This window comes from Ceratotherium simum, chromosome 13 (assembly GCF_057802395.1).
Source record: "Ceratotherium simum simum isolate JZ-2026a chromosome 13, ASM5780239v1, whole genome shotgun sequence".
Lineage (NCBI taxonomy): Eukaryota > Metazoa > Chordata > Mammalia > Perissodactyla > Rhinocerotidae > Ceratotherium > Ceratotherium simum.
Window position 1 is genome coordinate 32,176,089 of NC_141912.1, and position 21,785 is coordinate 32,197,873.

Below are 21,785 nucleotides of genomic sequence, written 5' to 3' on the forward strand. Positions count from 1 at the left end.
CCACATCCCACCTAAGACTCCAGTGTCTTCCCTTCTTAGGCAGAATGGAATCCGAATCCCTCACCACTGCCTACAAGGCCCTCAGGACAGGGCCCCTCTGACCACTCTGGCCTCATCCCACCACTCTCAGCCCAGCTCACTTGTCTCTACTCACACCGGCCTCTGGACACTGCCCAGTCCTGTCTCAGGGCACCTGCTCCTGCTGTGACTCCCCATGTGCACGCCCTCCCCAGGGACCCACATGCTGCTCCTCATACCAGTCAGGTCTCTGCTCAAGTGTCCAGTGGTCAAGTCCTCAGAAAGGTCATGTCCAACAAACCTGTCGGAAATATATGCCCTGCCATCTCCCCTCACCATTCTTCTAGCCCAGGCATATTTTTCCCCACGGCAATTATCACTAATCCTATGACAAATTTTATTTGTTTATTGTCAGTTAGTATCACCGAAATATATGTTCCTTGAGCAAGAGGCCTTGTCTGTTTCTTCACCACTGTATCCCTAGCATCATCCCCAGCACAGAGTAGGGTCTCAATAAATGTGTTAAATGAATGAATATGTCAGTACAGTGATTTCAAGAAGCAATTTGACCACATGTATGAAAAGGCTTAAAAACGTTTAAACTCTTTGACCTAATATTTTCCATTCTATTAGTCCATGAATTTAAAAAATAAAAAGTACAGAGAATCTTTATGCATTAAAATACTTGCCAGATCATTATTTATAGGAAGAGGAGAGGAAAGCAGATGGAAACAAAAGGGGTCTGGTAATAATCTTTATTTGAAATGGTGTGCAGCTTGTAAAAGAGGTGTAAAATCTATGCAGAGTTTATAACATGGAAAACTATTTGTTGTGTAACAACAAATTTTATTTCAGAAAATAACATTCAGAATAACCCATAATATATGAATGAAACTTTGTAAAATGAACAAATACACACATATATATGTAATATTATTTATATAATAATAGTATATATAATATTATTTTATTATTATATTACATATATATTTAATGTATGTAAACACATAGAAAACTACAGAATGAATATCAGGACCACTACAAACAGCAGCTCCAGGGAGCACCATTTCCACTGGAATCTATGCAGCTTCAACAATGTAGCAGTTAACAAAGATTTTTGGAAGAGAGGCCATATTTCTATATTTCTTCTGTGCATTTTAAAGTTTTCTACATTGAACAGGTTTTCATTTTCTAATATAAAAAACATATTTTAACTTTCAAATTAAAACATTTGAAATAAAGTGATAATGAAGACAAGTCCAGATCTCCTTCCTACCTCAACCTGACACACAATCTCTCATTTGGACTTCACAGGGCAGAAATCCCTAATGATGACTCCTCAGAAAGAAGAAATGAACTCATTCTCCACAATCCATGATCCATCCTTTGGTTATAGAGTGCAGCTGAGCAATAAAGGCAACGTTAAGAATACCATTAATTTATAGATGACTGATTGTTGTATATACATATATATATGAATGTATGTATGTATTTATATACATGTATGCATGGATGTATATTTTTTTATCCCACCACACCTGAGAGAGTAGATGAATTCTTCCCTTTCAAAGCTTCAGAATTTTTTTTTAAAAGATTTTATTTATTTATTTTTCCCCCCAAAGCCCCAGCAGACAGTTGTATGTCATAGCTGCACATCCTTCTAGTTGATGTATGTGGGACGCGGCCTCAGCATGGCCAGAGAAGCGGTGCGTCGGTGTGCACCCGGGATCCGAACCCGGGCCGCCAGCAGCGGAGCGCGCACACTTAACCACTAAGCCACAGGGCCGGCCCAAAGCTTCAGAATTTGAGTCCCTGAGAACCTGAAGCCTTAGCCTGTGTTCACAGAAAACGTTACTCTTGAGAACTAAAGGACACTCAGCCTCCTGCAGAGCCCACATGGACATGAGCCATATGGACAGAAGCTACTGGACAGCAGGAAGAGCAACTGAGATCCCAGGACCTTGCACACTCTCAGTCTGTCCACATTCGGTGGAACACAGCTGAGGGATGGGCCAAGGTAAGAGTTCTTTCTTCAGTTGTGGGTGGCAGATGAGTGAGTCATTCAGCCAGCAGCAAGGTGCCTGGTGTTTCTAGAGCTATCTTTAGTTCCTCTGCTGAGGACTCCACCTGCACGTACCCAAACTGCGTATTCATTGTGAGCAGGCTTCCCTTCAGAAATGCACACATGACATCCCCAACATGAAGACCCAATCATTGTTATCTGCAGTGAATCCTACTAATTGGACACTCTCCTAATTCCCACTGAAAATTAGCCTCAGACTTGCATCTGAGAATTTGGATCCAAAGTAGGAAGTCATTCTGGGGTTTAGACCCTGCTGATCTGGGAGGATGTTCTGAAAGGCAGCTTTCTACAGGCAGAAGATCAATTGTGAGCTCTAAGTAGGAGATGAAGTCCGGAGGGGGGAAGACAGATGGGCAGATTCTGAAGCAAACCTTAGTATTTACTATACAAAAGTTTTTTGGATATATTCCCCAGCCTCTTCTTTTTAATTGATATAAAATATATGTAATATAAAATTTAACATTTTTACAATTTTAAAGTGTACAATTCAGTGACATTTAGTACATACACAATATTGTACAACCATCACCACTATCTAGTTTCAGAGCAATTTCATCACCCAAGAAGGAAATTGCTTACCTGTTAAGGAGTCACCCCCATTCCTATCTATACCTAGGCCATGGAAACCACTAATCTGCTTTCTGTCTCTATTCATTTGCCTCTTCTGGATATTTCATATAAATGGAATTATATAATGTTTAGCCTTTTGTGTCTGGCTTCTTTCACTTATCATAATGTTTTCAAGCTTCATCCATGTTGTAGCATGTATGAGTACTTCATTCCTTTTTATGACCAAATAATATTCCATTGTATGGATATATCTGTCATCTTTATCCATTCATCAGCTGATGGACATTTGAGCATGCAATTGTCTTTTTTTTTTTTTAAAGATTTTATTTATTTATTTTTTTCCCCCCAAAGCCCCAGTAGATAGTTGTATGTCATAGCTTCACATCCTTCTAGTTGCTGTACGTGGAACGTGGCCTCAGCATGGCCAGAGAAGCGGTGTGTCGGTGCGCGCCCAGGGTCTGAACCCGAGCCACCAGCAGCGGAGTGCGCACACTTAACCGCTAAGCCACGGGGCTGGCCCTGCAATTGTCTTTTAAATCATGTAGAGAAAAAAAGGAGTTACAAACAAACAAAAGCAACAATATTGGCTTTTACATTTAGCTATGTAGTTCCTTTACCAGTGTTCTTTATTTCTTCATCTAGCTTGAAGTTACTTTCTAGGGTCCTTTTATTTCAGCTTAAAGGGCTCCTTTTAGCATTTCTTGTAGGTCAGACCAACTAGAGATAAACTCCCTCAGCTTTTGTTCATCTGTGAATGTCTTAAATTCTCCCTTATTTCTGAAGGATACTTATGCCAGATATAGAATATTTGGTTGACACTTTTTTTCAGACTTTAAATTTGTCATCTCATTGCCTTCTGGACTCCACAGTTTCTGCGGAGAAATTGACTGTTAATCATATTGAGGGTCCCTTATAGGTGACTAGTTACTTCTCTCTTGCTGATTTCAAGATTCTTTGTCTGTAGATTTTGACAGTTTGATTGGAATATGTCTCTGTAACTTTCTTTGACTTTATGCTGCTTAGAGTTTGTTGAATTTATTGGATGTGCAGATTCATGAATATCATTAAATTTAGGAGGGTTTTGGCCATTATTTCTTTAAATACTCTTTCTGATGCTTTCTCTCTCTCTTCTCCTTTGGGGACTCCCATAATGTGTGTGTTGGTTTGTTTGATGGTATCTCACAGATCTCTAAGCCTCTGTTCATTTTCACTCATTCTTTTTTCTTTCTGCTCTTCAAACTGCATAATTTCAATTGACCTACCTTCAAGTTTGCTGATTCTTTTTCTGCATATTCAAGTCTGATGTAGAACTCCTCTGGTGAATTTTTCATTTTACTTATTGTACTTTTCTGCTCCAGAATTTCTATTTGTTTCCTTTTTTAAATTTGTGTCTCTTATTGATAGTCCCTATTTGGTTAAACATAGTTCTCCTGGCTCCTTCACTTCTTTGTCCCTGGTTTCCTTTAGCTCTTTGGGCATATTTAAGATAGTTGATTTAAATGTCTTCTCTAGTAAGTCCAAAGTCTGGGCCTCCTCAGGAATAGTTTCTGTCAATTTCTTGTTTTTTCCTCTGAATGGGCCATAGTTTCTGGTTTCATTTAATGCCTCATAATTTTTGCTGAAAACTACACCTTTAGAATACTATAATGTAATAACTCTGAAAATCAGATTATTCCCCCTCTTCCTCCCTGGGGATTGTTGTTACTTGTTGGTTGTAGTTGTTTGTTTAGTGAATTTTCTTAACTATTTTTGTATGGACTGTATTCCTTGTTGTCTGTGGTCACTGAAGTCTTAGTTCTGTTAGCTTAGCGGCCAGTTAGTGATTTGACAGAGATTTCCTTAAATGTCTGCAGCCAAAAAGAAAAGAAAACATTTCCCAGTCTTTGAAGCTGAGCTCTGTGTGTGTGTATGTGTGTCTGTGTGTATGTATTTTGGGGCATGCATTCCACACTCATCCAGGCAGTTTACAACTGCCTTTGCCTTCCCTTCCTGCTTGTGTGGAGACTGAAGATCAGCCAGAGGTAGGATCTCATGGCCTTCTCAGGTCTTTTCTGATCATGTGCCCCAACCTGGGTATGCACATGGCCTTCTAGATTCCTGAGAATTTGTGGAAGTTTTCACACCCCGTATTGCCCAAAGCACCTCACTCCCCAGCTTTTCCTCCCAGGCTTTTCTGCATGTCTATCATTTGCACCAACTGATGTTTTTGCCCCAGGTGACAGCTGCTGACTCATTGACATTTCAATATTTTTAACAAATGCCCTTTGCCCTAGCTCCTTCTCTGCCCTGAGAGAGTTTTGAGTGAGGGGAAATAAAGACAAGCCATTTGCCTTCATCCTTCAGATTATACCAGAAAAATCACAGTTCTTTGAGAACAGGGTCCACTCTGATCCTTCTAGCACCAGGAACCCACACTAGAGGCACAGGCTGCTGTCTTCAAAATCACAGCTGAGCTAGGGCCAGGAAACGGGCCAAGGCTAAGTGAAGATACCACAAAGCTCTCCTACTGAGTTTCTGTTGCCTTTTTCTGTTTTTAGCATTTTCTTGGTAGCTATAAACACTGCATGATTTTCCAGAGTTCTGATAAGTTGATTCTGATGGCTTTTGCTAGCTTTTTCATTGTTCTGTATTAGGACAAGGCCCTTGAAGTTCCCTATGCCATCATTTTCTCTGATGTTACTCCCTTAAGCCTCTTTTATTTATTTATTTATTTTTGTGAGGAAGATCAGCCCTGAGCTAACATCTGATGCCAATCCTCCTCTTTTTGCTGAGGAAGATTGACTCTGAGCTAACATCTGTGCCCATCTTCCTCTACTTTATATGGGATTCCACCATAGCATGGCTCGACAAGCAGTGCATGGGTGCATGCCCGGGATCCGAACCCGTGAACCCTGGGCTGCCACACTTAACCGCTTGCTCCACCTGGCTGGCCCCCTAAGCCTCTTTTCAATTGTACGCACGCATCACTATTCCTGGTCTTCTAAGGACTTCCAGGAAACTCATTCATTTGGTAAACATTTGTTAAATACGTACTTTATTCAGGGTACTGTATATAAGGAGTGGAGACTGAATAAAAAGAATCAAGCTCTCTCAGACCTCAAGGATGATACAGCCTAGGTGAAGGTGGGAAGATAGGGAAAGAAATTGTGACACAACATGTTAAGTATTTTATTTATATTACTTCTGTGCTTTGAACTTCACATTATTAGTATTAATATAGATAGGATTGATTTACCTATAAATCATTTATCATGGTTTTACATTACCAATTAATTTTGCTGCTTGCTTTCTTTCTTACATATCTCTATGACCTTGCGAATATATTTAGAGTAGATATTTTGCTAAGAAATTAACAATTATATTGATATGATATTGTCCTTTTTAATCTTATACATGAAAGATTTTCCAGTCCCAAATTCCTGGTGTGACATTGGTTTTCCCTCAGCCTTTGGCAACATTATTTCATTGTCTTCTGGCTGCCATTCCTGACAGGGAGAAGTTGGCTTCATTGTAACTGTAGTAGTTCCTTTTGAGATAATCTGTTTTTTCTTTTGAGATCATCATTTATCTTTATCATCTGATGTTCCTGTGAAACATGAATCCACATGGGTCACTTTTTATTCATATTACTCTGTATACCTTTGCTTAATCCTTAGCCATAATCTCTTTACACAATTCCTCCCTCCGTTTATTCCCTTTTCATCTTGATAAATAAATGACAAGCAATAGGATATATTGGAGTATATGAGGAAGCCATGGTGTAAAACTAATTCACCCTGAACTTTTTTCCAAAAGGGCTTGACATGGCTGTTGAGCATGCATTGTATATCTGATTTATTTATTTATTTATTTATTTATCGCAGTAACATTGGTTTATAACATTATATAAATTTCAGGTCTACATCATTATACTTCTATTTCTGCATAGATTACATCATATTCACCACCCAAAGACTAATTACAATACATCGTTACACACATGTGCCTAATCATCCCTTTCGCCCTCCTCCCTCCTCCCTCTCCCTCTGGTAACCACCAATCAATCTCTGTCTCTATGTGTTTGTTTTTTGTTGTTTTGTATATCTGTTTCAAATATTTACTATGTCCCAAAGACAAGAACAATGCCCTCAAAGATAAGGATGTAACTTCCCCCACATCGACATTTCCTTAAGGATAAGCATCTTTCTCTAAACTAAGGATTGATTGCTGACCTACTGTGCTCACCTTATGACCACCCACCTTGCGACTATCAGCCTGCTGTGTTCACAGAATTGCTGTGCCGGCAAAGCAATCTCATGACTATTGTAAAAGGGACATTCCAATCATACGTGATACAAGCTCTTTGACTGTATATAACCACTATGTACACTCCCACTTCTTTGGAGCACTCCATTCTTTTATGAAAGGACTCTCCTGGGCTATATGGTCCTCAGGGTTGGCTCATAATAAACTCACTCCAATTTTGATTTATAGATTGGTTACGGATCATTTGTGTCGGCAATCTTCTGGGACTTTAACTAGACTAATATTAAACCTCTTCATTCAATCACCATATATGATGTGGTAGGTAGAATAATGGTCCCACAAACACATCCAAGCCCTAATCTCCAGAACCTGTGAATGTGTTACCGTGTACAGCAAAAGGATTTTGTGGATGTGTAAAGGCGTGGACCTTGGAGTGAAGAGATTATCCTGATTTGGGGGGAGGGGTTAATCTAATCACGTGGGTTCTTAAAAGTGGCAGACACTGAAGAAGAATTTTGAGTCAGATGGAGTGTTAAATTTCATCTGTAGTACTTTCTACGTCTACTAAGATATGACCATGCTTGTCTTTTCTTATTCTTTACTTAAGTGGTGAATTGCATTAAAAAATTTAAAGTTTTAATATCCTTGCATTCTTGGGATACCTAACTTGGTCAAGATATTTAATTGCTTTATAGTACATTGGTGGATATTGTCTACTATTTTTCTCAAGCTTTTCACATCTGATTTGTTAAGGGTGATTTTCCTGTAATATTTTTTTTCTTACTGTTCCCTAACTGGTTTTAGGATCAATGTTATTCATGTCTAATAAAATGAGTTGTTTGGTTTTCCCATTATTTCTCCATTCTCTTGAATAGTTTATATAAGATCAGGAACCTTGTTTGAAGGTTTGGTAGAACTTACCTGTAAAACATTCTGGATATGGTTGAAGGGAAATAGAATTTTTACAACTGCTTTAACTTCTTTACTTGCAATAAGTCTTTTCACTTGCCATAAATTTCTTCATAGTTTTAAGGTTCTTTAAATCTCTCCTGTGTCTGCAGTGACATATTTACCTGAGACAACTCTGTTTTGTGCTTAATTAATTTTGTTTATTTTATTTCTCTTTTCAAAGAAACAGCTGCTATCAGCAGGCTGGGCAGTCAGCAGTGGCAGATGCCAGATCAGCCTTGGTAAGTGGAAAGGCACATTGTTGTACCCATGCACTCTCCATCCAAATCATTATGGCCACTTTGCACAGGACTCCATGAGCAAGCCCTGTGGTGCTGGGGAGAGGCTGAGTGACAGCCTCCATCAAGTCATCTCCTCCACTCAATTACAAGCAGTCACCACAACATGGATACCCTCTGCTGTACCACATGCGTACCAGTATCTTCACCTTCCTCTGCACATGGCAAGAGGTCTATGAACACATCTCTCCTCCACCTCTCAATTTTCCAACTTTATTTTGTGCAAGTTCCTAACCAGCGAGCCAACCCATTAGCCTCTGCCCATGAGTCATTCATGCATTACTTAGGGGCATCTTTCACACCCTCCACCTCCCAGGGGCTTGTTTGGGTTTTGATTCCTAGTTCCTGGCTGGACAGCCATTCCCAAAGCTGTTCATGTGTCAGCTCCCAGACTTACTGGTCTTGCTTTAGATTCTCATCTTTATATCTGAATGACAGGCATGTATTTCCTTGGATTTTTAAAAAATTGCAGTGATTTTTTTTCAATTCAGCATTTCTAAGGGCTTTCAGTGAAAAGAATTCTACGTTAGCTTAGAAAGAATTGTTTCAAAAAATCCAGAAAAGTGTACTTTCACGAAGGACAACACTCATAGAGAGAGGTGGACAAATCATAAGTGTACAGAGGATTTTCACAAAAAGAACATTGGGATAAGCAACACCCACATCAAGGAACAACATTTCCAGCATCCTGGGAAACCCTCTTGAATCCTATTCATTCATAAACCAACCCCTCAACAAAGTAACCGTTATCTTGATTTTTAACACCATAGATGAGTTCTGTCAGTTTTTGATAGAATGGAGTTATACAGTGGATACCCCTCTGTATCTGGCTTTCTCACTCAACATTATGTCACCAGGTCACATCCCTGTTGCTGTGTGTGGGTGTAGCTTATTCACTCTCATGGTTATAAGGTGTTCCAATATATGAATTATATGGAATAGTGTGTTCCATTCCACACTTCTTGTCCTCTACTGTTCATGGGCATTTATTATATCCAGATTTTACAAATCATGCTGCTGTAAATAATTTTTTCATGTATTTGGCACACATATGTATCATGTCTATTGGGTATATAACTAGGAGTGGAAATGCTGGATCATATGGTGAGCGAATGTTTGGCTTTAGTAGGTACCGCCAAAGAATTTTTCTAAGTATTTTAATCAATTTACTCCCCCACTAGCAAAATATGAGAGCTATGATTAATCTAAATTCTTGCCAACAATTGATTTTGTCTGACTCTTTCATTTTAGCCATTCTGGAAGGTGTGCAGTGATACCACATCATGGTTTAATTTGAATTTCCCTTCTGAACAAAACTGTTGAGCAATTTTTCATAAATTTATTGGCCATGAAAATATCCTCAGTAGGATGATGAACTGGACTAATTGTTAGTGACTGAATGGGACTCTAGTAATGTGCCAGCATCTTTTAATTGTTATGGTCCTTTTACTATAAGGGATCTGTAGTCAAAGACCAGAGGGTGGCCTGTGGTATAATAAAAATATTTGGTCTTTATCCCTGGTTCCTGGCTCAGAGCTTCTCAAACCTTTGGAATCTGCTGAGTTGTAAGAGTATCTTTGGGATGCTAATGAGATGACTTCTGGCTGAGGGGTCCTAGATAGTTTCAGGTCGGGGCTGGTCACTGAAAGACTAAGCTGTGATTAGAGGTTTGGAACTTTCAGCCTCACTCCTCAAATCCTGGGGGGAGGGGCTGGACGCTGAGTTCAATCACCCATGGCCAATGATATAATCAATCATGCCTATGTAATGAAACTTTCATAAAAAACTCTGACATGACAGAATCTGAATTGGTGAACACATCCACATGCTGGGAGGGAGGCACACTCGAAGTCCATGCTGTCAGAGGCTCCTGTGCTCAAGACACTTCCAGACCTCACCCTACATACCTCTTCATCTGGCTGCTCACTTGTATCCTTGATAATAAACTGTAATAGTAAGCATAGCATTTTCCTGAGTTCTATGAGTTGTCTAGCAAATTATCAAACTTGAGGGGGGAACCCCTAACTTTGTAGCTAAGTCGGACAGATGTGCAGGCAACATGGGGAACTGATACTTGAGACTTGTGTCTGAAGTGAGGGCAGTCTTGTGGGACTGAGCCCTTAACCTGTGGGTCTAATGCTAATTCCAGGTAGTTAGTGTCAGAATTGAGTTGAATAGTACGACACCCACTTGGTGTCTGAGAATCAGATTATTGGTTGGGTGGAGGAAAAAAATTCCTCACCATCCCACAAAGAAATTCAGAGTAAGAGTAAGTAAACCTTAGATGACCTTGAATGTCATTTATTAGTCACCTGTTCTTCCACCTAAACCTGAGTGCCTACAAAGGACCAGATGGAGTTCCAGTCTCAGATCATTGCTCTAAAAATTGAAATCTGTCATTCTTTTTCCGTCCCTTGCCCCCTAGCACCTGCATTAGGAGAATTCCACACTTAATGAATCTTGGTGGGAGGCAGAGACCACCTCCCTCCATGAGAGAGGAAAATCCACTTTCCCAAACATTCTTGCAGATGGACACAGCATGAGGCTTAAGCTCCACCAGTCAGATGACCACGTCAGACTCTGACTCAGGACATGGTGACACAGAGATGCTGCAACTGTGCAGAATGCATTTGGCAAGGGTGGCATGAGTGGCAGCAACAACATCCAGTTGCCAGGAGCAGTAGTGACAGCAGTCCCAGCCCCAGGGTTCAGGGTCCATCATGAAGGGTGTCAGTGGTGTGAGCAGTGACATCTGTACCTAGCAGCAAGGGCAGTGGTTCCTATGTGGGACCCAACTGAGAGTGAATTGTTGATTTTGTTCCTGACTGTATAGACTCAAACCTGTTCTGTGGTCCTCTCCAAAATAATATAAGCCCCCAGTATTATTTATATATATATATGTGTGTGTGTGTGTGTGTATACATATATATATATATATATGTATGTATGTGTATATGTATAACTTTATGTCTAAACTAGAAAAATTTTGGATTCCATTGTTTGCTCCAAGAAGTGAGTGAAAAATCTATCTGGGGAATAATTTCAGAGAGCAAGGATTCAGAGTTTTTCGTTATGCTGAACTGTGAACCACTTCCTAAATCTTCCACCTGACTATACACTGTGGTAGAGGAAACAACATGTATTTCCTGACATCACTTCTCATAATTGATAATACAGGTCCTCCCTTTTCTTTCCTAGGGAAAAAAAATTAATATGGATTTAGGACCCCCTCCCCACCCTGGGCACTCTCTGATCACTGACCTCAGTAGTTCCCAATCTGGCTGAGCACCAGGACTGCTTGTGGGGCTTCTTACAAAATGCTCGGGCCTCTTCCCAGACCCAGCATCTCAGAGTATTAGGCAAAAGACCAAGGGATCACTTATTTCACAAACCCTACAGGTGAGGCTGATTCACAGCCATGAAGGAATCCTGGTCTGCATTCTTGCCACTGAATGTGTGATCTGAAGACCAGGAGCATCAGCACCTTGTTATAAATACAGAATCTCACACTCTACTCCAGACTTGCTGAATCTTAACCACATGTCCAGGGGATTCCTGTGCACAGGAAAGTCTGGGACTCCCTGACCTCTGTGCCTTCTAGATGTGGTGTCAGAACTGTGCAGTCTACCCTGGGTGCGTGGTCTGATCAGAGCCCTTAGCACTGAGGAGGCCAGGGTTCAGTCCTTGTTCCTTTCTCTCCTATAGTGATCACTCCCTTGGTAACTTCATTGGTTCTCAAGGCTTTAAATATCATTTATATGGTGTCACCTCCCAAATCTATTTCTCCAACCCAGATATTTCTCCTAAACTCCGGACTCATCTTTCCAACTGCCAATCCAACTATCTCACTTGCATTTCTAATAGACATCTCAGATTCAACATCTCTTAAACCAAATTCCTATAAATATGCTTCTTCCAGAGTCTTCCCTACCTCTGCTGACAGCAACTACATCTTTCTACTTCCACAGTCCAAATTTCTGGGTCTCCTCCTTAACTCTTCTCATTCCCCAGATTAATCCATTAGGAAATGCTGTGAAGTCCATCCTCAGAATGTATCCAGCATCCAATCACTTCCCACTATTTCTACCACTCACACCAGTGGAAGCCATGGACACCTCCAGCCTGGAACACCGCACTAGTCTCCTGCTGCTTCCCTTGTGCCTTCCCTTTGCCTCCCAATTCTGCTCTCAGCACAGCAGCCAAAGTGATCCTTTTAAAGAAGTCATACCTTGTCCCTCTCCTGCCCTAAACTGTCTTGTAACTCCCCATCTCACTCAGAGCAAAGGCCAAAGCCCTTCTAACATCCTCCAGGCCTACATGGTCTGGATGCACCTCTATCTCATCTCAATTGCTCTCTGCTCCAGCCTTACTGGCCTCCTCGCTCTTCCCCAAACACATAGACACACTCCTGCCCTAGCACATTTGCCCTGGAGGTTCCCCTGCCTGGGAAGAACTTCCCCCAGACATCCTCGTGGAGAATTCCTCATGTCCTTCACATCTTTCCTCAAAAGTCACCTTCCCAGTGAGGCCCACACTTACCTTCCAAATTAAAAGAGCCATCTTCCCTGTCCCCACCCCCACCCTCTGGATTGCCTTCCCCACTGCGTTTTTTCCATAGCAATTGCTACTTGCTAACATAAACACTTTCCTTATTTACTATGTTTATAGTGTATAGTCTGTCTCTTCCCACTACAGCATATGCTCCACAAGGCCAGCAACTTCTGTTTTCACTTCAATTTTTCATCTGTTTCTTAGTTGCAAAGATAGTATGTCACACATCTGGCACACAACCAATATCAGTTGAATGAATGATCAGTGTAGAGCACCTCCCTAATCTACAGACAGTATCTTTATTAATGTAACCTCAGGCCACACGCTGTTTTGTGGCAGCTACAGCACGACATCCTCTCACACTGACATCAATGCCGCCTGTACTTTTCTCACAAGTGCTGCTCTCCCTCCCGTACCAACCCTCCTGCACACCACAACACACAATACATTTCTCTCGTCGGAAAACAATGATCTTTGACTATGGGTCCTATTTTCTAACCAAATATAAATCTACTCTGCTTTATACAATAGAGTTCAGATTGGAGCCAGCACTAGGATGACTAGAGCTAAGGGCCAGGACAGAGGGCAGGCTAGAGAGCAGAAGAATCCCAACAGGAACTTCTCTAGCATGAGAAACTATGGGATCCTTCCTCTCTAATTCCAGAATCTGGCTCCTTTGAGAAGGTTGGGAAAAGGTGGAAATGACAATCAAGCCCTAGAAGAAGACAGAGCTGGACGAGTCTGAAAATTCATCTCTGGACACCACACAGATGCCTGTGTGCAGGGGCTACCTGGCCTTGTGGGGACAATGACAGGCCAAACTCCTGCTGCTGTGAGAGATGGGGGACACCTAGAAGAGAATGAGATTAGAACTCACAAACAAGAACAAGAACAGGCCCAACCTCTACAGAAACAAAGAAAAAACAAATAGAAATCCAACAGAGGAGCTGAGGGCCAGACCCAGGCCTGTGCCTCAGCTGACCTGGCCACATGAAGCCCTCACTGCCTGCAGTCCTGGTGACAAGGCCCAGGTGATGTCCCTGTCACCGTGATCACAGGTCTTGGTGGGACAAAGTTCTACCTAAGGGACAAGGACAAAGGAGCAGAGAGATTACCCAGCCAAGGAGTGACCACATCAAAGCCCATGATGCACTGAGCACTGACTGGACACAAGCCCCGTCCATGCTCAGCTCCTCACAGCCTTCTCCTGTCCCCACCTGCAACAGACTCAGGAGAGCAAATATATGGGTTCTGGAAGTTCTCAGTGCTTCCCTTTATTTCCTTTCTCAAATTTTAGGATCTTCTCCTTTAATTCACCCACCAACACCTCATGGCTTGAAATTGAAAAAACAAATTCATATACAGATGTTTATTTTCAATAAGGAAGAAGTTGCAACTCAGTGCAACATGAAGTAAAGACAGGAAGGGAGACAGCCCAGCCCCACCTCTGCTGGCACAAGAAAGTGGATCAGGGAAGAATACAGGTCAGTGAGGGGAGGGGCTTGTGGGGGAGACCAGTCTCCCCACCTCCTCACATTATGCCATTAGGAATGCAGACACATTCAGATGCCCTTTGCAGAAAGAGAAGTCAGAGATTCCTGAAGTCACAACGGAGGGTGCAATGGGAACAAATCCTGCATCACTCAGTCCCCCACAAGGCAGCTGTCTCACACTATAGAAGAAAATAATTATGAACAAATTTAAGTCCCTCACTGTAATTGGTGACATTCTAAATGGCCCACCACATGCTCAAAATGTCCCAACCAAAGAATCCCCATAACCCAGTCTGTCCCCTCTGCCACAACCCCTCCCACTTCAGGGCCTCCAGAGTCTCACCTTTGGGATCAGTGAGAGACACATCAGAGCCCTGGTCACTGTCACTGCCTGGGGTAGAACAAAACACAACTCGGTCAGAGCCCACAGGAGATAAGACTAAAGAAGGAACTATAAGGTGGGTGAGCTCCCCCATGGGCTCCTGTCTACACTATCACAGTGGTCTCAGAGATCACCACCCCCATACTTACTTGCAGCCTGAATGTAGCTTCCTCCTTTTTCACCTGTGAGAAGAAAACATCCTGTGAGAAGCCAGGAAGGAGGCAGGGCCATGAGGTCCTAAAGGAACCCCCTAGTCTTGGACCCCAGAGAAGTCTCCAGAACTGTGATTACAGACCTAAAGCAGAATCAGGAAACCTAGGGACAGTACATATGTGGAGACTGGACCAACTGCCCTCCTGCAGGTCTGTCCTCACCAACAACCTTCCCCTCTGACTTGTGACTGCTGGCAGTCAGGTACCCATCACCAGACTCATCAAGGTGATAAATTTGTCCTCCATTTTCACATGTGCTTTACTAAAAAGTAAGTGTTAGCCCCAGACTAGGAAAGTACATGTGCCTTGGATGGGACTTCCCATTAAGGAGGCAGGACAAGCTTCTACCTGGGCTTGACACCCCCTAGTGCGACAAGAAAACTCCGACCACACCCCTTCCCTACCTGAGTGCTTCTTCCTCCAGATCACAGCTCCAGCCACCACAGCTCCAGTGACCACAAAGAGAACCAGGCCAGCAATGATGACCACAATGGGGATGGTGGACTCAGGAGGCGGCTCTGGGAAGGAAAGGGAAGGTAAGGGCTCTGACCCTGCTGAGTTCTCCAGAAGGCCTCCGGATTTCCCTGAGAAGAGGCTCTGAGCCCGTATCACCCTCCTTACCCCATCTCAGGGTGATGGGCTCAGGCAGCCCCTCATGCTGCACATGGCATGTGTATCTCTGCTCCTCTCCAGAAGGCACCACCACAGCTGCCCACTTCTGGAAGGTCCTGTCCCCTGCAGGCCTGGTCTCCACAAACTCGGTGTCCTGGGTCAGGTCCTCCCCGTCACACTGCCAGGTCAGGGTGATCTCCGCAGGGTAGAAGTCCCGGGCCCAGCACCTCAGGGTGACCTCATGGTCAGAGATGGGGTGGTGGGTCACATGTGTCTTTGGAGGGTCTGAGAAGAAGGGTCAGAAAATTCAGGAATTTTACATCCCTCTTGTTGCCACTGAAGCAGTGCTTATGTGACCATCCTGAGCATGGACAGGACAACTGGAGTGGGGGAAGGGAGCACAAAAGCCAGGCACCAGGCTGGACACAGGCATCCGGAATAATCTCTGTTCTCTGGAAATTTCTAGAATCAATGTGAGACATCCTAGGGTAAGAGACAGGTCACTGAGGAGGAGAAAAGGGATTTCTGATCCTGACCTGAGTGGAGGCGGAGGGACTCAGAAAAGCTGGAGTCAGACCTCAAACACATAGAGTGTGAGTCAGAGAACAAGGCCTGAGAAAGTCTCCATGGTTTCCAAAGCCACTGCCAGAGTTAAAGAGAACCAGTGATCAGTTGTTTCAAGAATGGCTTCCCCCTCCATCCCAGAAGACACTGCATCCCTTAATTGTCTTCAGAGAAGCATAGGCACTCTGGGCAAGTCACTCTCTGGCACCTAATCTGAACACCCAGGTGGATTCCTCACTCTCCTGGCAGATGGGAGGCGCCTATTCTGGCCTAGATCTTATTTCCCTCCCCCAGTAGAGGGATGTCAGCCCAAGCCTGAGGGGAGATCCAGGAGGCACCTTCCGTCCCTCGTCCCTCGTACCTGCGCGCTGCAGCGTCTCCATCCCGTCCTCCAGGTATCTGCGAAGCCACTCCACGCAGTCCCCATCCAGGTAGGCCCTGTTATGCTGAGCCTCACTGGCCTCCTCCCACTTGCGCCGGGTGATCTGAGCCGCCGTGTCCGCCGCGGTCCAGGAGCGAAGGTCCTCGTTCAGGGCGAGGTAATCGGTGCCGTCGTAGGCGAACTGACTGTACCCGCGGAGGAGGCGCCCGTCCGGCCCCATGTCACATCCACAAAGCCACTGCAAGGTATGAGACCCTGACCCAGCCACTAAAGTCAGCCCCGCCCCGCGGTCAACCCCGCCCACTTGGTCCCGCCCCCGCTAGAGACCTCTGGGCGGTGATTGGCCAGAGCCTTTTCAGTCTAAACCCGAAAACAAAATCCCAGCGAATCCCTGTGGGCTCTTCCCGGATTAAGGGCCCTGTTTGTGGAGCTCGGGGTGACGCTCTGACGCAGAGACTCAGGGCGACCCTGGGGTTTGGAAGGTCGTGACCTGCACCCGGGCCCGCGTCGCTCACCGGCCTCGCTCTGGTTGTAGTAGCCGCGCAGATTGTTCAGGCCCACTCGGAAATTCTGTTCGGTGACCTTGTAAATCTGCGTGTTCCGCTCCCAATACTCCGGCCCCTCCTGCTCCACCCACGGCGCCCGCGGCTCCATCCTCGGACTCGCGGCGTCGCTGTCGAAGCGCACGAACTGCGTGTCGTCCACGTAGCCGACGGCGATGAAGCGGGGCTCCCCGCGGCCGGGCCGGGACACGCCGGTGTAGAAATACTTCAGGGAGTGGGAGCCTGGGGGCGGGGAGGGGCTGAGAGCCGGCCCGGCCCCGAGGTGGATGGGGCCGGGAGGGGGGAAAAGGAGAGGGAGTCGTGAGACGGAAATGGGGCGGCAAGAGACCCGACTGGAAGAGAGGAAGGGACAGGAGACCGGAGAGGATAGGGGAGGAGGCGGGGCGGGGCGGGGCGGGGCCGAGGTGGGGGAGGGGGTCTGGGCGGGTGTCGGCGGACACGCGCCTTCCCCGGGGATTCTGCGCCCCCGCCGCGCGGTCCCCTCACTCCGACCCCCGCAGAGGCCGTTTCCTCCCGACCTCGCACTCACCCGCCCAGGTCTCGGTCAGAGTCAGGGCCCCCGAGAGCAGGAGGAGGAAGGTTCCGGGCGCCATGACCCTCATCCTCGGATCTGTAGAGAATCGGGCGTCGTGACCCTCATCTTCGGGTCTGTGGAGAATCTGGAGTGCCGGTGGTTCCGTGAAGACTATTACCGGAAACCGCGGAGACGCTGATTGGCTCCTCTAGAAACCGGACACGCAATGGGAGTGGGAACTGCGGCCGCGTCATGAGTCTCCAGGCGGGAGGCCCTGACACAGGTAGTGATAGGGAGAAGTGAAACTCAGGGAGATGGGGACTCCCCAACACTGAGCTTCCCCGCCCCAGACACCGCCCTCGGGCCTGACTCCTGAGAGCCACGTCCGGGCACTTGGGACTCTGCCCTGACCCCTCTCCTCCTGCACCGAGAGCTCTTTGTCACACCGTCTCCCTGAGTCCTGGCCCAGGGGCTGAGGAAACCAGGAAGCGACTCCCAAGTTGGGCTCAGCCCCTTTTCCTGCACTGTTCTTTCCGGAATCCTTCTTGCTGAACTGAACTCCCTGCCTCTCATCCCCGACCTCTCCCCCTGGACTCTTCTAGAAGAAAACTCACCACTAGGGAACTTGATGCCAGAGAGTGAGCTCCCCCTGGGAATGGAGGTGCAGGGACAGGGGTTTTCGCTGTAAACCTGGAGGAGTTGTGCCTGAATACACCAGATAGAGGTTCTTATGGAGACCAGGTTACTTTTTGTTCATTAACTACAGTGGGTAACACAATCTTGAAAACCCCTGAACATCAGGAATCTAATCTGTGAAACTGATTTTGGCCCCTTATTATAGAAATGTGTCTAAATAGCCCTGCAATCAGACTCACAAAGCTCCTAAATTTTAACTTTCCCAAACAGTATATCAGTGACCACTGTGTTGTTGTATTTTAAAATTATCTTCATTCCATAGCCTTGAGTTTGTCTGTGTGAGTCCCAGATATGTTCTCAATACAAAGAAGCATATGGAAGTGATACTGATACTGGCTCAACACAAGGTTCACATGAGGGAAGCCATATTGTAGAAAAGAAACAAGGGAGACTTGTGTTGAGCTGGGATCAATACCCAGCCTCTTAATCTCAAATTCGTGTGCCGATGCACAGTAAACCAATCACTGAGCCATTGGTGCTTGGAAATGAAGAAAGGTTTTATTCTTATTTGAATTGGCCAAAAGGAGATGGTGGGAGGATGAGTTCTCTCAAATCCGCCTTAACAAGAGAAGAAAGCAGGGGGTTTTATGGAGGAGCTAAGGGGCTTGGCAGGAGGAGTTTCAGAGAAACAAAAGGGTAATCTTTCACTCCAGAGAAGCCCTTGGGCGATCTGACTTTTGGGCATCAATTCTGGGGGCTGGTCATGTGGTGATTGCAACCTCCCCTAAGGCATTCTCTTTCTTCTACAAAACAAGCTCACAAATTCTTGTGACCCCCTGAGTCACCCTTCAGGTTAAACAGCAGACTGCAAAACACAATCATGATCTACTGTAACCCTCAGGTACTGGCTTCAATCCCTACTCTCTTCATCTACGTCTGTGGTGGGAACAAAGTGGAAAGGCAATCATGTTCATATTGAATATCTACAATAACCCTCAGGTACCCAGCTTCAAAAGCACAATTTGTTACTGTATATTTCAACTAGAAGAGTATACAAACTTTAATCACCTCAAAGGTACAAGTATTTAGTGCACTCAAAATGCCCTTCACCAATGCTCATGCATGGCCTATATTTATGAATTGATACCTAAGAGATATGCATATTTCATTGGGGCACTTGGTATTATTTTTTTTTACCCTGATTAACATAAAGAGGCAATTGGTTTTTAGGCAGGCCCACAGAATGTAGCAAATACTAGATGCAAAGAATATCCTGCTAAACCCTATAGATACATATTTATTAAAAATCTATATAACAATGGATTTAAATTTGAGAATTCCACTGCTTTAGGATTCTTTGCCTCTGCATCTTTCCTCACTCCTGCTTCTCTAGCCCTTTTCTGTCCCTTTCACTCCTCAGGCCTTCTTTTCCCCTTGGTTTCCACCACCCACTCACTCCTGAATTGTGGCACCAGTGACACCCCCTCACTTGCCACCCAAGGACTCTTCTCCCCACAGGGGTCAGTGATCCTGCTAAAGTGAGTCAAGATGTGTCATTTCTTCACTTACAACACTCCAGTGATTCCATCTCACTCTTGGGAAGCCTCTAGAATGTAAAGCACATGAGCATAAGGGCTTTGGGCTATGTAGGTCAAAATTGTATCCCCAGCATAGAAGGCTGGTACATAGTAGGCGTTAAATTAGTTGTTGTTGACTGAATGAATAATTTGACTGTATTAGAATTTAGTTGCATCGCAAAATCAGAAAAGGTTTTATTTCATGCAACTAGTGTTCATAAATTCATTCCAGTGGAAAAAATGCTATGTGCTTACCTGTTGCACAGTGAGCCTATTTATTAGTTTCCTATTATTGCATAAAAATTACTTAAAAATTACATAAAAATAAACACTTGCTTAAAACAACACCCGTTTATTTGCTTACAGTTCCTAAGTAAGAAATCCAGGCATGGTGTGGGTGGGTTCTCTGTTCAGGGTTTCACAAAGCTGGGTTCTCGCCTTGAGGCGGGATCCCCCTTCAAACTCATATAGAGCTGTTGCAGAATTCTGTTTCTTACAGTTATAAGACTGAGGTCCCTGATTCCTTGCCTCCTGGTGGAGGGGGAGTGGGTGCTGGTCCCAACTCCTAGTGGCCACCAGCATTCTTTGCCATGTGGCCCTCCATTTGCAAAGCCAACAATGGAGAACCCTCTTCACACTGAATCCTTCTCACACTTTGTGTCTCTGCTCAGGAAGAACCCACTCCTTCTAAGGGCTCACCAGATTAGGACTGTCCAACCCAGAGTAATCCCCCTGTCTTAAGGTCAACTGATTTGAGACCTTAATTATACCTACTATGGGAGATCAAGATTTGGCCACCCTGAAATATCTCGCTTTACCTTGATTGTTTTCTCTGATGGACATTTGACCTCCCCTACTAACTGCCTAAAGAATTTGACATAGTAACTCCTTCCTGGAACAGATCTTCCATCTGATGGCTGTAATATAATGTAAAATAGATGTTACAATAGGAAAGGCACCAACAAGCCCATCTTATCAGAAGTTCTGTCTCTCTGGCCACAGTCTCTGGATGGCCCTGCGAGGAGTTGCCAGACAAACATTTACGTTTATAAGGGAAATCTCCATTTGTAAAGGTATCTCCCTCTCTGTATTGGGAAGAGGGGGGATGACCTCATTTCTAGAAACTTATCAATGTGGAAGGTGAGGCCTTAAATCTGCATAATAACCTTACTCTTGTTTACTGTGCTTTAGTGGTAATCTCCTGTAACTGACACCTCTCCACCCCCAACATCCTCCTTTGTCTTTAGCTGAACATGGTATTTGAGATGAGAATTTCTGCTATTGTGTTGAGAAACGCAGTGTCCCTGGTTTCTCCCATGTATACATGTTACTAAACTTGCTATTATTTTCTCCTGCTTACCTGTCTTTTTAATTATTTGGCCAGCCATAAGAACCTTAAGGGAAAGGGCAGAGGGAGATTCTCCCTCTTCCCCCACACTACAAAATCACTTCACAGCAGCACCTGCATTAATGTTTGATTGACTAACTGAGGGGAAGGTGAATAACCAGGGGGTGGTTATTGGAGGTCCTTCACAGAATCAAGCTAGCTTGGCCTGGTTCTTCCTTTTCTGTTTAATTGGGTCACACTTGGAAATTGAAGTTCAGGTAAATAGACTGTTTAAATGGTGATAAAATACATCCTGTGTATTAGCCATGAAAATTCTCCTTAAGTCCTAAAACCAAATGACATGTTTAATATCTTATAGTTAATTTAGAGCAAATGAAAATTAAAGTGCAATAATTCGTTTTCCTCCTTAGACATTGTATTAGTTATCTACTGCTGCATAACAAATTACTCAAAACTTAGCTGCTCAAAGCAACAAACATTTATTATCTCCAAGTTTCTGATGATCAAGAATCTAGGAGAGGTTTACCTGAGTGTTTCTGGCTCAGGGCCTCTCTCAAGGTTATCAGCCAGGGCTGCATCATCTGATGGCTTGACTGGAGCTGGGGGATTCCCAGGAAATATGGCTCACTCATATGGCTGTTGGAAGAGGGCCTCAGTTTCTAGCCACATGGACCTTTCCATAGGGCTGCTTATGACATAGCAGCTGGCTTCCCCCAGAGCAAATGATCTGAGAGAGAGAGAGAGAGCAACCAAGATGGAAGCTGCAATGTGTTTTATGTCCTAGACCC

The 21,785-nt window shown here is 44.4% G+C and overlaps 1 protein-coding gene across 1 annotated transcript; it reads right to left on the reverse strand.

Annotated features, from left to right (window-relative positions):
* Positions 1–5,710: 5,710 nt before the first annotated feature.
* Positions 5,711–17,604, reverse strand: LOC101402165 (HLA class I histocompatibility antigen, B alpha chain-like). The gene is made up of 8 exons (XM_004424382.3): positions 17,452–17,604; positions 16,875–17,144; positions 16,339–16,614; positions 15,423–15,698; positions 15,206–15,319; positions 14,739–14,771; positions 14,551–14,598; positions 5,711–6,257 (listed from the first exon to the last, which is right to left on the reverse strand). The coding sequence occupies exons 1-8, from the start codon at positions 17,522–17,524 to the stop codon at positions 6,232–6,234; spliced, it is 1,116 nt and encodes a 371-aa protein (XP_004424439.2). The 5' UTR covers positions 17,525–17,604; the 3' UTR covers positions 5,711–6,231.
* Positions 17,605–21,785: the final 4,181 nt, after the last annotated feature.

Excerpts from the sequence above, each read along its gene's own strand:
- LOC101402165 (XM_004424382.3), bottom strand. The coding sequence starts at position 17,524 with ATGAGGGTCATGGCGCCCGGAACCTTCCTCCTCCTGCTCTCGGGGGCC. Across the intron at positions 16,615-16,874 it reads CTACAACCAGAGCGAGGCCG|GGTCTCATACCTTGCAGTGG; the intron begins GTGAGCGACGCG and ends TGGCTGGGTCAG. Across the intron at positions 15,320-15,422 it reads GCCCATCACCCTGAGATGGG|AGCCGCCTCCTGAGTCCACC; the intron begins GTAAGGAGGGTG and ends TTTCCTTCCCAG.